This window comes from Quercus robur, chromosome 1, assembly GCF_932294415.1.
Source record: "Quercus robur chromosome 1, dhQueRobu3.1, whole genome shotgun sequence".
NCBI lineage: Eukaryota > Viridiplantae > Streptophyta > Magnoliopsida > Fagales > Fagaceae > Quercus > Quercus robur.
In genome coordinates this window covers 4,972,634-4,988,773 of record NC_065534.1, presented here as the reverse complement: position 1 = coordinate 4,988,773, position 16,140 = coordinate 4,972,634, and the positions used below count along the sequence as shown (strand labels likewise).

Genomic DNA, 16,140 nt, shown 5'->3' with positions numbered 1-16,140 from the left:
ACAATTTTTTTGTGAAATGTCATATAGTTTCTATCCCCATCTAGTGCAGTCTTCAATTAGTAATTTTAAACAAATCGAATTCTCTCTCTCTATTTCTTTTTTACTTTCCTGGATCAGGATATACTAGTAACTTTTAATTGTAATGCTCCTATATATTTAGTACTGATATAGTTATGAATTCATGAAACCTATTGTCCAAATGCATACTAAAACTTGGCTAGGATTAAAATACACCAACAATCTTCATAAATATCATGCTCCATCCTGCAACCACCCTTTCCCCTCTTGTTTTACTATCAAATATGATTGTGTTCTTATTTTTGCAGTTGACAGAGTGAATGTAGAATGAAGATTGAGAATGTTCAAATAACAGAATAACTTATAAAAAGTCAAACAAGTAACAACGTTCAATTAATCAATCTTGAGATGAGATGATATAATTAGGGTTGGTGATACAGAGTCAGATCATAAGTGCCCCCGTCTCCGCCCCTTCCTTTCTTCAAAATGGGGAAAACAAGAAAAAAAAATTTATATAAAAGGGGGGGGAGGGGGAGAGGGAGAATTTTGGTTTGGTCGACGCAGGAGGGAGACATTTTTTTGCTAGTGGCAACACTGATGAGTGAGAGAGAAGGGGGAGGGGCAGCAATGAGAGTACTAAGAGAGAGAGAGGAGTGTTTTGGGTATGGTAATAGGATATGTGCGTGCATGTGTGTGTATCTGCAGGGTAGATGGGGCAAGGACATTTTGCCATCCCTAGATATAATTTAACCTTTTTTTTTTTTTTTGGTCCAACAAGACAATCAAAAAACACAACTAAGCAATGTGTGGAATCACTGAAAGACAATACATAATGAGTCAATGTGTAAAATCATCGAACCACATCATATGAACAGATATGCGCAGTTGGAGCTATTACTGCAAATGGTGAGTATTACTAAAATATTATATCTTGACGATAAAGGGAAATAAAGACTTACTTCTCTGGAAGTTGTAAAGTGGGATAAAGTTCACGTAAAACCCTCACAACTTCAGAATGGTGTATAACTCTCTCAACCAAACAATATCTTCCACTAGCTGTAGGAATTTCATATGCTTGAATATGTGCATTGGCAACATCTTTGACATTAACCCATCCAAATGTTACATTGGGAAATGTTTGAGCTCCTGCATCAAATAGAGAAATCTTTTTCTGATGAATAATAAAGTTTTATTAGGGGGAAGGAAAAGAAAAAAAAGGAGCTTCTCAATACACTAGGTACCCTAGGTGTGTACTAAGCTAGCAACAACATAGGGAAAATGAATAACTATCATTGAAATCCAACAAAGTAGAACAGGAATGGCTTTTGTACAAAAGATGAATGGGACAAAATTGGCTAGCATCAACTGCTTACTTAACATCTATGAAGCACGGGTGTGTTTCCGGATTCGGGTGCAAGTGCGGGTGCGGGACTCGACAATTTTTGAAAAAGTAGGGTGCGGAGTGCAGCAATTAAAAAATTATTATTTATATTTTCTATATATTTTTACTATTAAAATATTCTTAAAAAACACATTATATGTCCTTGGTTCACAAAGCAAAGAAAGAAGAAGGCAAGAAACACAAGACAAAAAAGAAAACACAAAAGAAGTAACAAATATTCAAAATAAAATAGAGGAAGGACAGATTTAGGATGTTTGGGCCTCATTCAAAGCCGATTTCGGCTGTTCCGGCATGATTCAAGGCTGATTTTGGCCTGTTTTGGCCAGTTTCAGCCACCGGCCGATATGATTCAATTCTGGCCGAATTGGCCCGGTTCGGCGGGAATCGGCGCGAATCGAAGCCAAGTCGGCGCGAATCCGTAAAAAAAATAAATAAATAAATAATAAACCTCAGCCACGGCACTGACGCGCGGGCAGTGGCGTCGCTCACATGTCACCGCATCCGCACATCATAGCTTAACATCCCCTTTTAGTAGAAGAGAGATCTGTTCACAATCTTAAATGAGTTATCAAATACAGTTTGGATTAACATTTTAAACCATCTTCCCAAAAAATTGTTGGTCAAAATACTTATTGAGATAAATCAGAAACCAGGATCAGTACAAAACTTAAGAGGAAAAAAAACACACACACACACACTCAATACCATTTATTAAGTTCAAAATCGTAGCAGCACTTGTGTTAAGCGTTGGCTGTAAGAGAGGACCAATCACCATTGCTGGGTTAATTGTAACTATGTCAATACCCTTCTCTTTTGCAAACTTCCAGGCATTTTCTTCAGCCAACGTCTTTGAAAGCGAATACCATTGCTGGAAAACCATTCAACAGGATACCCAAAAACATTAATAGCCATTAGTAGCATGGTTCCCAGACTTATAAGTTATCATAAATATCTCATTAAGAGAACAAATTAACCACATGTTTGATGAGCTAAATCTGCATAACAATGATGGATGCAGGATCACTTAAATTACATGGCGCTGGTCAAAATCACTTGGATGGACAAGGAAATCTTAAGTGTGATATTGCAATAAAACATTGAATGGGCCAAATTACCCGAGTAATTATGTGGGAGCAGTAGCAATAGAGCATATCCCAAGTTTCAGATTAATTCTAGAGAGTGAGCTCATGCAAGTTTTAGAAAAATAAATACTTTCACACCTAATTGTAAAAGAATCTATATATTATTAATTTTATAAACCAGTGTTCCATGTTTTCTTACAACATATTCAAAAAGATCAGCTATCAAAATAATGAGGTCAGAAGCAAGACTCGATATTTATAGATCTAGTTGCTATGTATAACTTTTAATGTAAAATCATTCGGCTTCAATCATAAAGTATCTCTTAATTCACTAAAAAGCTGTTATATAAATACTCTCTGTTCCAAATTTGTTTATCCATTATTCCATTTTGGGATGTCCCAAAACATTGTCCATTTTTAAAAAGCCAACGGACACAATTTTAAAATATTTCCTTCTTTGACCTTATCTTGAAAACTCAACACCCATTTTAAATTGATTTTTTTTTAGTTTAAAGTTTTGAAAAAGGAGGCTAATTACTAATTACTTTTTATTTCAAAGAAAATGTCATAAATAATTACCCCTTAAATTTTGGATTTCTTACAGTAGACAAACATTTTGGGACACAGGATTATTGCTTTTGATGCTCCAAATCCTTTTGCAAAAATTGCTACAATCATAAGAAATGGTAGGATTCATGATGGACCATACTCCACTCCAACTTTCAAGCACCATATTCCATTTTATGAACGTCCAAAAAAAAGAAAATGCCCCAAACCCCACCCCCCCTCTTTTCTGTAAAAAAGAAATAACATATGTAAGTCACGTAAAAGAAATGATATGAAGATTAATCTATGGCAAGCACTAATAGCCTGACAAGCCCTCATTACTTTATGGTTCTAACTTAATAGAAGACAAGCTCCCATTACTTTATAATATTTTAAGTTTTTAACAGTAGGATTGCTAAAACTAAAAGTTCAAATTATCAGTCTCAATGTTCTCAACAATTAGGGATTAGAAATAGTGGCACTCATCAAAGTAACATGCACAGTCCCAGAGATATTGATGCTTACTGGATGCATAAACCATCTCAATCAGTACATAGTACATAGTAAATAAAATAACAAGGCAAATCACCATTGTTTTTAATCTATGAAAATTCCAAAAAGGGAATCTGAAAAGTAGTTCTAGTAACCTAGTTTGCACTGGAATCACTGCAATATTATGGGCCATGATTTATATGTATCACCATCTTTATTTTCAAAAATGCGTGAAGAGTAAAGCCCCTACATACCTTTGCTTCCTTACAAACGTCTGGATCAGAAAACCAAGTCTCATCAACAACTACATCAGGAGTTCGAGCTTTTTTACTGTGTAAAACTGCAGCCATAGAGGATGTCACGACTACCCGCTTAACAGATGGAAATTTTGCACACGAATTAAGAACATTAAGTGTACCCTTCACTGCAGGTTCAAGTAATTCTGCCTGAATGATGAGAGCAAAGTTAAGTCATATTCTTATTCTTTTTGTTGGGCGGGGGGAGAGCACCACTAACATTAGCTAAGGCAACAAAATCATATGACCATTCACTGTTCATAAAAAAACTTAGAATACTGTTATAATATTTTATTTTATTTTTGATAAGTAATTTAGAATCCTGTTATAATATAATATTCAAAGACTAACTAAAATACTACCATCAGGTTTTTTAAGTAGGACACCAACCTACAATTCCAGGCAGCGTTTTGATAGTGCTTATAGGAACAAGAAAACAATATTCAGGTAGCAATAGCAACACAGTTAACATTATTAAAATTAAAAATTGTGAAACAGGCAGTTACAAGCTGTGCTTCACAAGGTTATGACTTTGTCAATTGGAAATTATTGGGATTACTGTTTTGTTTAAAAGATTCTGGTCCATTCTGGATAGATATTGTATAAAAAACTTCTCTCAATTATAATCTGTGGCCAGGCATCACCACAGATCAGGACTAGAAGGGCTTAAGGCATCAGATTCTTTTCTTTCAAAACCAATCCTATTCTAAAGAATATTGCCTTACGATCTCCAAAGCAATAACCACCATAATTATGGTTTCCAGAGGACCCACATCTATGATTTATCCAAAGAGACTCTTTTGTAATACTAATGCCATTTCATGAATTATGCCTCCACTTCTCAAAAGTTGAGTTTGGGGTAGATTCACACTTCACCAGGTTTTCTTAGCAGGTCCTGCCTAAATCACTACTGACAATATAGTTGGTGGTAAAGAAGGAAGAAAATGATAAGTCTAATAAAAAAATAAAAATAAAATATATTTATAAAATTGTAGTGTCTTTATGAAGGGGGATACATCACTTTTCAGAAGTGTGCTTTATATTTTCTACTCACCATCCTTATCCAGGCACCTTTGAAAGTGCACATAGAGGCTCAAGTAAAATATATTACAATTAAAGCTTGGGGGTACATTACAAACACACCATAGTTATTGGGGGCAAAGTGCAATTAACCCTAACTTTTTTTCATCGGTAAGCCACATAACGACAGGTGGGTTTTGAACCCGAGACCTCACCCTAAAGTTGAATTTAAAAAGAAAAAGGCAATAGGCTGCAATTTTAACTTTCAAGTCCAAAAAAGTCTGCTTAAGTAATTAACTTGGTTAGTTTAGTGTTGGCAATGGTACAAGAAGCCAGACTCAGAACAAAGAATAGTGCGGGTAAATCAACTCTGAGATTCCTATTACGTGCTTCTCATCTCTTGATAAATAGAGAAAAAGACCCATTGTGGAGTTTTCTAAAAAGCTTGTTGAATTTTTCAGAAGAAAAGTGTACAGATAAATTCTTTAACCAATTCCATCAATGAATCATAATTTAAACATTTACAATTATTAAACATTTAAAAAAATAGTAAAATGGGATGAACCTCTGCGTCCTTGATGTTATTATAGAAGGGAGATGCAGTGTGGAAAACCCCATCACAGCCCTCAACAGCAGAATCAAAAGAACCTTCTTCCAGTAGATTTGCTTTGAATAGGTGAAGTCTCTCCTTGGCCCCATCAAGTACTTGTAAGTGGTTTGTTTTCTTTGGATCATCTGCAGGAGGTAGAAGTGAACTTGATTAGTATATCCATCCGTATCTTAACTATAAAGTTGACCTCCGGAAAAGGGTAACAATCCCAATGACTCATTTATAGAAAATCAGAATGAAACGGAAGAGTCATCCAGTAACAATAAATAGACATGCAAAACAAAGGACAGAATAGCATTTTCATTTCCCTAATGTATGAGAGTGCAGTATGAAATTTAAGGGCAGTTTTTAGACAATCTAACATATAATCCAAATTTGTATACTTCTCTTTTATGAGCACATTGACAAAAACAATATTACATATACATATTGTGCATTATCTCATAAATATTTGCATTTTTATTCCCAAGACTGTTAACAGCAACAGAAAAGTCCAGTGTACTTGGTTGGTCTTTCTAATAAAATTTCTTACATTACTTATAAAAAAACAGCAACAAAAAAGAAAAATTACAGCTAAAATCTTACATAATTACAACATACATTTAGGGTCCGTTTGGATACCGCTTATTTTGCTGAAAACTAAAAACAATAAAAAAGTTACTGTCCATTGGCCGGTTACTGTTCATTGGCCTAAATGCACTGTTCATGGGAGGCGCTGGATTAAATTAAAAAAAAAAAAAAAAACACTGAAACGCCAGATGCATGAGTTTTCAACTGGATCCAAACGCCACCTTAGAGTGCAACGACTACAAAAGAGCACTACCATACACCAAAGGACATGTTATTCTAAATCCCAAATTATCTGATGATTTGTTCAGAGCTTTGGTTATGAAAAATCATATAGGAAACGACGATGATTCAATTTTAATCATCCCTTCAAGGTCCAAATACAGCTCTGAAGTAATTTACAGAGAGTGTAATTACTCAGTCACTGTAGTCTTCATCAGATTTATTTGAAATGTTTATTTGATTTGTTTACAAAAAAATTTCCAATCATTTAGATGGACAAAAATTCCTCTATTTGGGTTTCCATATAATACTTAGTACCCGTTTGGTTCAACTTACTTTTCAACTTTTTCAAATTTGGGATGTTTGAAAAAGTTGTCCTAAGAAAAAACTGTAGTTTAAAAAAACTATACTAGGTAAATTGCGGTTTGAAACCACATTACCAAACAGGCACTAATTCCAATTTCTTCTCCTTCATTTTCTTTATTATGGTGCGGTTTGGATCCGACTTTTTGTGCGTCTGCGTTTTAAAATCATGTTTCGTTCTGTTTTTTTTTTTTTCTTTACACCGCAACATTTGACTTTTCTCCCGTGAATAGTGCACCCGTGCACTGTTCACAGATCTCACAAACTTCACTTTTTAACCACTTTTTCATTAAAAATAGGTCCCACAACACTATTTACACATTTAAAAATTATTTTGCTACAGTGTTTTCAGTTGTCAGTTTTCAGTTTCAGCAAAATAAGTTCTATCTAAACGAACCCTATATATTACTTTGCCAATTTTCAAGATGAAGAAACATACTATATGACATTGAAATCAAGCATGTATAATCAAGTATTAATAATTAATTCCAGAGTTCTAACTATCCATTTCCACTTCAGACATTGATCAAAATGCATATTAACTGAAATGGGCATGTACAATCAACAAATAATCTAATCACTTAAATTTAGAACAACCATCTCCATGAGTTTATGCCCTTTCAATCCATTAATCTAGCTATTAATATTGACGTTTCAATCAACTCCCAACACCCCTTCCCCAAAAAAAAAAAAAATTTAAACAAAATATCTGATAACAATCAAAGACTTTATGAAAAAAACGAAAATGTATGATTGTTATCCACAAACTGGAACTGGGTATTACTTATAATTTTGATCCAAAGCAATAATGTTAATCACAAATAGGGGTGGCAAAGTAAGCCCAAATCCATCTACTCTAATTGAACCCAAACCCACTCAATTATTAGTTAGGTTAAATGGGCATCAACCCAATTAAATTAATTTCCTTATTTTTCTAAATTTTCTCGGCAACCAAACAGTGGACATTCCTCTATTTTCCTGTCGCTGTGCTGTCACTGTGTTTATGGGCATTTTGATAATTTTGATAATTGGGTGGGTTGGGTTGGATTTGGGTTAGAAGCAATTAGTTAAATAAATTTTAATGAGTAATGAGTTTTATATTCCCAACCCAATTATGTCCGCCTAAATCCACCCATTTGACAGCCCTCCCCAAAGTATCCAAAACCTCAGCATTAACCCATACTAACATACAAAAGGGTCCCAAAAAATAAAGAATCAGAACCCATAAAAAACAAAACTTTAAAACAAGGATTCCAATTTTATAAACAATATCCTTGAGCACAACCAGAACTGTGTATTTCTTATAAACAAGAATCAAATTGGGGAAAAAAAATCCAAACCCCTATTCCGACCCTCAATCTGTATCTCAAACAGCCCTGATAGCCATCAAAGAGTTTATGAAATACCAAAATATACATCATAAGCCAAAACCTGGAACTGGGTATTGCTTATAATTTTACACCATGCAAGAGCATTAAACACAGAGAATCCAAAACCCCTCTCCAACTCCAAAGTATCAGAGCCATAAAAAAACATAACTTTCAAAACAAAGACTCCAATTTTATATTATAAACAAAGAGAGTGAGTGTGATAGTGATAGTGATAGTGACAGTGAGAGTACTAACTGGGGTCACGAACAGAGGCCTTGACTGTGTAACCACGGTTGAGAAGAAGCTTGACAAGCCATGAAGCTATGTAACCAGAGGCACCAGTTACACACACAATCTTCCCAGCTCCACCGCTCATCTTTCTCTTTCTTCTTTCAGATTTTTATGCTTATTGCGTTTTGGTTTTGGCTATTGAATTAATTGGCTTTGCGTATTATAGGAAAAACATTATGTGTCATCCTCCCATGGCGGCGCCACCTTATGGCCAGGTGGTCCCAGCTTCCCAGGACCACCTGACCTGAAAAAAAAATATATATATACATATATATATATATAATAACTTAAAATTTTATATTTATTTACCTTTAAAAAAACATTTTTGGATCACTTTAATTTTTTTTAGTCAGTAAAATTAAATTTTGATTCATAATTTAAACAATTTAACAATATATTAAAGTTTTTCAAACAAAAAAAAACACTTAAAAAAAAATTATAATAAAATTACTACAGGTTGGACAGTGGCTTAATTCCTTACTAAGTACACTGCCCAATACAATACAATTTTCAACATTTTATTATTTTTTATTAGAGTATTATTTTTCCTCACCGGACATATATTACTTACTTTTTATTTTTAATTATTTTTTATTGTTTATTCTTAATTACACATATCTTCTGTCTCTTTGATTTTTATGGTTCATATTTTTAAATTTTGTCACAACTTCATCTACACTTTTACATCTATGTTTTGCCATCCGCATTGTTTTATCACATCTTTATCTACACTTTTACATCTAAGTTTTGCCTTCCTCATTATTCATAACCTCTATGTCTTCTACCAGTACCAGTGCAATAGTTCCTCTTTTCAAGTTTTGAGTCTCAAATTTCTCAATACAATTATCTTTTTAACTATACAAGTACCTTTGTTCATTTCTTTCCTTTTCAAATTTTTTTCCTTTTGGGGTTTTTTGGTTTACAAAATATAAATTTGTTTTGGTTTTAAGAACAAAATTTTTTTTTTTTAAGCACAAACTTCATATCGGCCGAATCTTGAATTTGAGCCGGCCGGTATTTACTGAAACACCTCGAAACACCTGAAATAAACTGGAATGACCCGAAATTTTTTCTGAAGTGGAATAAGGTGGGTTATTGTTCAAGTTTATTTACTGACATAGTATTTTCTGGCCGGAATGAAATGAAATTAATAATATCAAATCGATCCTAATTATCTAAAGGCTAAAAAAAAAAAAAAAAAATTATGTAATTTATGCTTTACCGAACAAAATTCTTTTAGCGGCTGCCGCGAGCCTGCATCCTCCATTTCCTCTGAATTGGTCAAATACAGTGACGCCTAATAAATTCATAATATCTGGTCCCACGTACGTGTCGCCATCAACAACCACAAAGTACAAACAAACTTTAAAAAAAAAACTTTTTTTTTTTTTTAATCCTTTAACAATTTAGTCTCACAGCCCTCTGAGCAGCATGCGCTCTTCTATTTTCCGAATTTACTTATTAACACATTTTATTTATGGCAATTTTATTTTATTTTTTATTTGAAGAAAAAATTGTATTAATACTTGACTGCTAATACGAGAGATAAATATGAAAATGAAGAAAAAATAAAAACAGTTTAGTGATGAAAAAAAAGACACATTTGTAGAAAAAAAAAAACCATTTTTTTTTTCAAAAAGAAGAAATTATATTAGTATTTGACAACTAATATAAAAGAGAAATGTGAAGGTGGGAGAGAAAACTGTTTATTACTAATTTTACATTTTAATCTTATAATTTAAGCCTTAAAAATAGATTAATTTGAAGGTATTTTTAATATCAAAATTGAGGATCTCAAATAGAGAAACCCCTTAAAAATAGTGTTGGTTTCTATGATTAAGTCATTGGTATTTGTAATGCAAGCCTAAGTGGAGAATAAACTTTGAGATTTCATAATTATATACAACACATGGAACAAGAGGTTGAATTTATCTTTACAAAGTTTTGAACAATAACGAATTAAGCAGTTTTGCATAACTACTCTACAATCGTTGTAGTTTGTATTGCCATGTCATCTTCATTATGAAAAGTGAGAAACCACGAAAATTAAAGAGAAAACTCACATGGTTGACAGTGATTATATATTCCTTGATTAATTCCTCTTGGTTGAACATGTACACTCTCTAGAAAAAAAAATATCTTGATCTCATTGTTGAGAGCAGTAAACTAGAATCTCTGTAATATGTTACTTTTTAAGGATCTTATTAGCTATATAGATGATACTTTTGGTTTATGAGACAAGATCAACAAAACGGTGGTTTTATATGATTATATTTAGATGACTTTACAATGCCATGATGGATGAGTTGGTCTTATTTTAACATATGATGTAAGTAATCATGTAATTTATGAATTTAAAGGGCAATATATTGTGGGATTTTTTCATATGTTGTAATTTAAAACACAATTTCAAATAACACATATTGACTTTCTAAAAATATACATTCTATATTGTAAGCACAAGATTTGCGTGGAACCGCAGTTGGATTGGGCTCGCACGTAAATAGGCCCGTACAATATCATTTGTAGAGAGTGGGATCGAAAGGCTAAGTCATGTTTACCCAGCTGTAGATTTCTTAAGATATTTACGCATGATTTCAGTATACTTGCCTCTGAAACCCTTCCTCCTTTCTTCTGGGACTGGCCGACCCCCCACTTTAGGTTGCAAGTTTTCCTTTTATATTAGCATGCATTCAATTTCCTTCGTCCACGTGTAGGGTCGAACTTTCCTTGCCTGACACTTGTCCCATCAGTTTAAGACCTTAGCTGTTTAGGAGTGGTTGAGTAGGCTAAAGAGACACAACTCTGTGAGAGACAAAGCTCCGTTTAGGGCAGGTAGTTTGGGCAGCCTGTTCTAGATATTTTACCTTTCTTACAAGATTATCCCTATGCCGCTTTTGCCCCTTTCCTTAGTGTAGCTCTGGGCTAGCCGAGGGCTGTACCTTCCTCGGCGGTTTCTATGGCCCATTGGGGCTTTGTGTTGATTGGGCTGGGACTACTATCCTCCTCGGCCTGGGCCTTAAGTATTCCTGTGAATGGGTGGATCTGGCCCATCTGTTGTCGGGCCCCACAATAGCCCCTCAAAACCCTGCTATCCAACTCCTCGATTGGAAAGGTGGGTTTTGATAATACCGAGACTTTATTGCGGTTCATTAAGTTCGGCCCTTAATCAACGTCGGCGACTTTTTACCTCCCCGAGGAATGCGCCGGTCTACGAGATATTTCCCTTGACTTACGCGCATTGCGTTTATTCCGCTTGGTTAGCCGTTGTGCGCTTTTAATGTCTTCCTTTTACGAGGCCTCTTAACTTTATGCGGTTACGGATAGCTTGGAGAAACGAAACGGTTTTGCATTTACTAGCAGATTTCTTAGAGGATCGGAGCGTGTCACGTACCCTCGTCTTTTTCCCCCTATATAAAGAGAGAAGACAAGAAGGTGATTCTCTCATATGCAAATCCCTTAGACTTTTCTCAGAATCCGCCTCTTCCCTCTGGTTATTCTTCATTCGATAACACGTCCCCCATAGTGATCAACCATGAATGAATCTTTCCTTTCCCAGAAATACCATACCTTAATGAAACTTGAGATGGCTCGGTCGGGGCAAGGGTGGTGGAGACTCAAGGTTTGTCTCCCCATTCTTTTAGCCAAAATCCGAAGCAGGGGCTCGTCACATCCTATTTCCGGTGTGACTGAGTCAAAAACCTCCCTTGTCATCTCCATCTGCTCTCTCATGAGCATACCTAATAAGGCTCCCCTTTTCCCTCTTTTGCTCCTTTTACTTTCTTTTCATTGCTTCCCTCTTCTTCTCCTCCTTCCCGCTCATGTCCTCCATCTTCTTTTTCCCTTGCTTTCTTCAGCAACAAGAGCTTGTTGAAGTGCTTCCATGTCTTCCAATTCTTCTTCCTTCTCCTTCATTATTTTTGTATAAGGATCTTCTCCTGACGTGAACAGTACTGAGGCATAGATTTCAGAGACTTGGAAGGCGTGTTCAGATGACACCTGATGGTTTATCTATTTGTATTACGAATGTTGTTACTGTTTTAGCAGTTCATTTTTTGTATAGGCTTGTGTAAGCCCTTCCTTGTACGTTGTAATAATAATTTTTCATATCAATAAAAGTTACTATTGCTCTATTTCGTATGTCTTATTTATATATTCTAACAAATGCGAAAGCGCTGCTCGGCATAATAGTATAGCATTTGAATCAATAATAACTAAGGCCAAAGTAATTGTCGATAAAAAGATGCCACGATAACTTTAACGAAATTATTATTCAATATAACGGTCCGACTAGTAAGGAATGAGACTTATCTTAAAATTAGCAGTGATGGGTGTCAAATGCCCGATTAGGTGTGAGAAGCATTTATCCGAGGACGTGTTACCCACCGGATGAATAACCTCTTTAGGTTGACGATCATCACGTTGTTCTGCCATCTCCATGACACGCGAGCCTTAACCTTTTCCAGTATTTGAGCCGAGGAGTTTCTTCATTCGGGCAGTTGATTTCCCAAGCAACCTGGGTCCGAGGACCATGCAGTTGATTTCCCAAGCAACCTGAGTCCGAGGACTTTGCAAAACCTGGGTTCTGTTCAGGACTTATGCGTTTTATCCTATGTACTTGATTTTTCCTTTTAGTTTGAGTCCGAGGACCATGCAAGCCTTGGGTTCTGTCCGAGACCAATGTTTGCATTAGTACGTGGTTTTCCCTTTTAGCTTGAGTCCGGGGACCATGCAAGCTTTAGGTTCTGTCCAAGACTAATGTCTGCACTGGTACTTGGTTTCCCCTATCTTTGAGCATTTCCCGAGGTGCCCAACAGTGATTGTCCTCGGCCATGGCCGCTGCTCGGCGTCGGCCAAAGTGCCTGGGCCCTTAAACAAAGCGGCCCCGGGGCCACGATTCCACCTAGCCCATGAATTAAGAGATATTTCTTCAACTTCTGGCCACGTGGTATCCTTTGATGTCACGATGACCGAAGTGCGCCTTTATGAGGTTCTTTAATCCTGTGGTTGCAGTTGACGTTGGAAGTTGAGCCAAGACTGTTTTGTCTATAGCGTTTCTCGGGACGCCACATGAGTTGACTGCCATCACCTTGTCTTTTCCAATAAATGGGAAGCAGAGAAAGTTGCTTTATATACGCACAAATCCTTCAGATTTCCTCCCACATCAGAGCTTCCCTATCCGGAGTTCTCCCTTCTTGGCATAACATGTTGAAAGTGAGGGTTGGGAAGAAAGAAACGTTTCTGCCACAGAAGCACCGTGTTTTCATGAGGCTTATAGTAGTAAGGTATGGGCACAGGAAGCACAAGTTCAGGAGAGTTTCCCATCTCCACCGAGGGAGAACGACGTCTCTCCCTCTTTTAGCCAAAATCCGAAGCAGGCTCTGCTCATGCCAACACTTTGGTATAGCAGAAGAAGGGTTTTCCTCCATCAGCGCCTCTGCTTTGCGGCAGGTGTATATTTAGAGAAAGCCCCATCACCTTCAACTCCCTGCACCTTTTCTTCAACGGTGTCAGGTTCAAGTTGGGTCTCTTTGGCTGCCTGAGTTATGGGCACGTAAGGGTGCGGGGGAAGAATAAGGTCTCAGAGCTGTAGCCAACCTTTCCTCCGACATACCTCCTCGGCTTTCTCCAGCTTTCTTGTATTTTCTTTTCTTGCTTATGTAGTAAGCTTTGACGTGGGCTGATTCTAACTTTTTATTTGTACACTGTATTGTTTCTTCATCGTAATAAAAATGGGAATTGATCTACATGTTTTAAGCGTTGATCTAATGGGCAACATGACTTTGTGAACGAATGTGCCCTATGTACGTGTTGCTTTGAGAATATTTGTGATAAAGCTACTTTGAAGCATAATTTAATCGAATCTTATCTGTCAGTACTATCAAGCATCATACCGATAACTTGTAATGAATCAAACTTAAGAGACTTACTGGGATATCAGTTGGACATTCTGTGATAGGCGCGTGAATGTCGTCCAAGGCTGATGATTTATAAATAATCCATCCAAGCATTTGACTAGAAGTTAGGGAGCTCCAATGGCACTTTTGTGTAGTTGGTTTCCCCAGAGGCTTGGGTCCGAGGACCATGCAAGGCCTTGGTTCTGTCCAAAACTTGAATGTTTCTTTTAAGTAGTTGGTTTCCCCAGAGGCTTGGGTCCGAGGACCACGCAAGGCCTTGGTTCTGTCCAAAACTTGTATGTTTCTTTTAAGTAGTTGGTTTCCCCAGAGGCTTGGGTCCGAGGACCATGCAAGGCCTTGGTTCTGTCCAAAACTTGTATGTTTCTTTTAAGTAGTTGGTTTCCCCAGAGGCTTGGGTCCGAGGACCACGCAAGGCCTTGGTTCTGTCCAAAACTTGTATGTTTCTTTTAAGTAGTTGGTTTCCCCAGAGGCTTGGGTCCGAGGACCACGCAAGGCCTTGGTTCTGTCCAAAACTTGTATGTTTCTTTTAAGTAGTTGGTTTCCCCAGAGGCTTGGGTCCGAGGACCATGCAAGGCCTTGGTTCTGTCCAAAACTTGTATGTTTCTTTTAAGTAGTTGGTTTCCCCAGAGGCTTGGGTCCGAGGACCATGCAAGGCCTTGGTTCTGTCCAAAACTTGTATGTTTCTTTTAAGTAGTTGGTTTCCCCAGAGGCTTGGGTCCGAGGACCACGCAAGGCCTTGGTTCTGTCCAAAACTTCTATGTTTCTTTTAAGTAGTTGGTTTCCCCAGAGGCTTGGGTCCGAGGACCATGCAAGGCCTTGGTTCTGTCCAAAACTTGTATGTTTCTTTTAAGTAGTTGGTTTCCCCAGAGGCTTGGGTCCGAGGACCACGCAAGGCCTTGGTTCTGTCCAAAACTTCTATGTTTCTTTTAAGTAGTTGGTTTCCCCAGAGGCTTGGGTCCGAGGACCATGCAAGGCCTTGGTTCTGTCCAAAACTTGTATGTTTCTTTTAAGTAGTTGGTTTCCCCAGAGGCTTGGGTCCGAGGACCATGCAAGGCCTTGGTTCTGTCCAAAACTTGTATGTTTCTTTTAAGTAGTTGGTTTCCCCAGAGGCTTGGGTCCGAGGACCATGCAAGGCCTTGGTTCTGTCCAAAACTTGTATGTTTCTTTTAAGTAGTTGGTTTCCCCAGAGGCTTGGGTCCGAGGACCACGCAAGGCCTTGGTTCTGTCCAAAACTTCTATGTTTCTTTTAAGTAGTTGGTTTCCCCAGAGGCTTGGGTCCGAGGACCATGCAAGGCCTTGGTTCTGTCCAAAACTTGTATGTTTCTTTTAAGTAGTTGGTTTCCCCAGAGGCTTGGGTCCGAGGACCATGCAAGGCCTTGGTTCTGTCCAAAACTTGTATGTTTCTTTTAAGTAGTTGGTTTCCCCAGAGGCTTGGGTCCGAGGACCATGCAAGGCCTTGGTTCTGTCCAAAACTTGTATGTTTCTTTTAAGTAGTTGGTTTCCCCAGAGGTTTGGGTCCGAGGACCATGCAAGGCCTTGGTTCTGTCCAAAACTTGTATGTTTCTTTTAAGTAGTTGGTTTCCCCAGAGGCTTGGGTCCGAGGACCATGCAAGGCCTTGGTTCTGTCCAAAACTTGTATGTTTCTTTTAAGTAGTTGGTTTCCCCAGAGGCTTGGGTCCGAGGACCATGCAAGGCCTTGGTTCTGTCCAAAACTTCTATGTTTCTTTTAAGTAGTTGGTTTCCCCAGAGGCTTGGGTCCGAGGACCATGCAAGGCCTTGGTTCTGTCCAAAACTTGTATGTTTCTTTTATTTGGCTGCCCATGTCGATGACACCGTGGAACGTAGCCCCTAGTGGGAGCCTGTGTGGGCATAGCAACAATGTGTCGCCGGTGATACAGGCACCCTCGTAGCCCCTTGTTCGTCAGAAGCTCAACCTCGCCACC

The 16,140-nt window shown here is 37.4% G+C and overlaps 1 protein-coding gene across 3 annotated transcripts in view; it reads right to left on the bottom strand.

Moving 5' to 3' along the window:
* Positions 1 to 16,140, bottom strand: part of LOC126717221 (phenylacetaldehyde reductase-like) — a 75,842-nt gene that overhangs the window by 42,215 nt on the left and 17,487 nt on the right. Inside the window, exons 1-5 of one of the 3 annotated variants that reach the window (XM_050418707.1) lie at positions 8,244 to 8,441; positions 5,422 to 5,591; positions 3,795 to 3,986; positions 2,126 to 2,288; positions 978 to 1,164 (exon numbers count right to left, since the gene is read on the bottom strand). The exons of the other annotated variants lie outside the window; for them this stretch is intronic. Coding sequence (XP_050274664.1) covers positions 978 to 1,164; positions 2,126 to 2,288; positions 3,795 to 3,986; positions 5,422 to 5,591; positions 8,244 to 8,364 — 833 coding nt within the window. The 5' untranslated portion in view covers positions 8,365 to 8,441. Of the gene's footprint in view, positions 1 to 977; positions 1,165 to 2,125; positions 2,289 to 3,794; positions 3,987 to 5,421; positions 5,592 to 8,243; positions 8,442 to 16,140 lie in introns of those variants that run through there. 3 annotated transcript variants of the gene reach the window in all.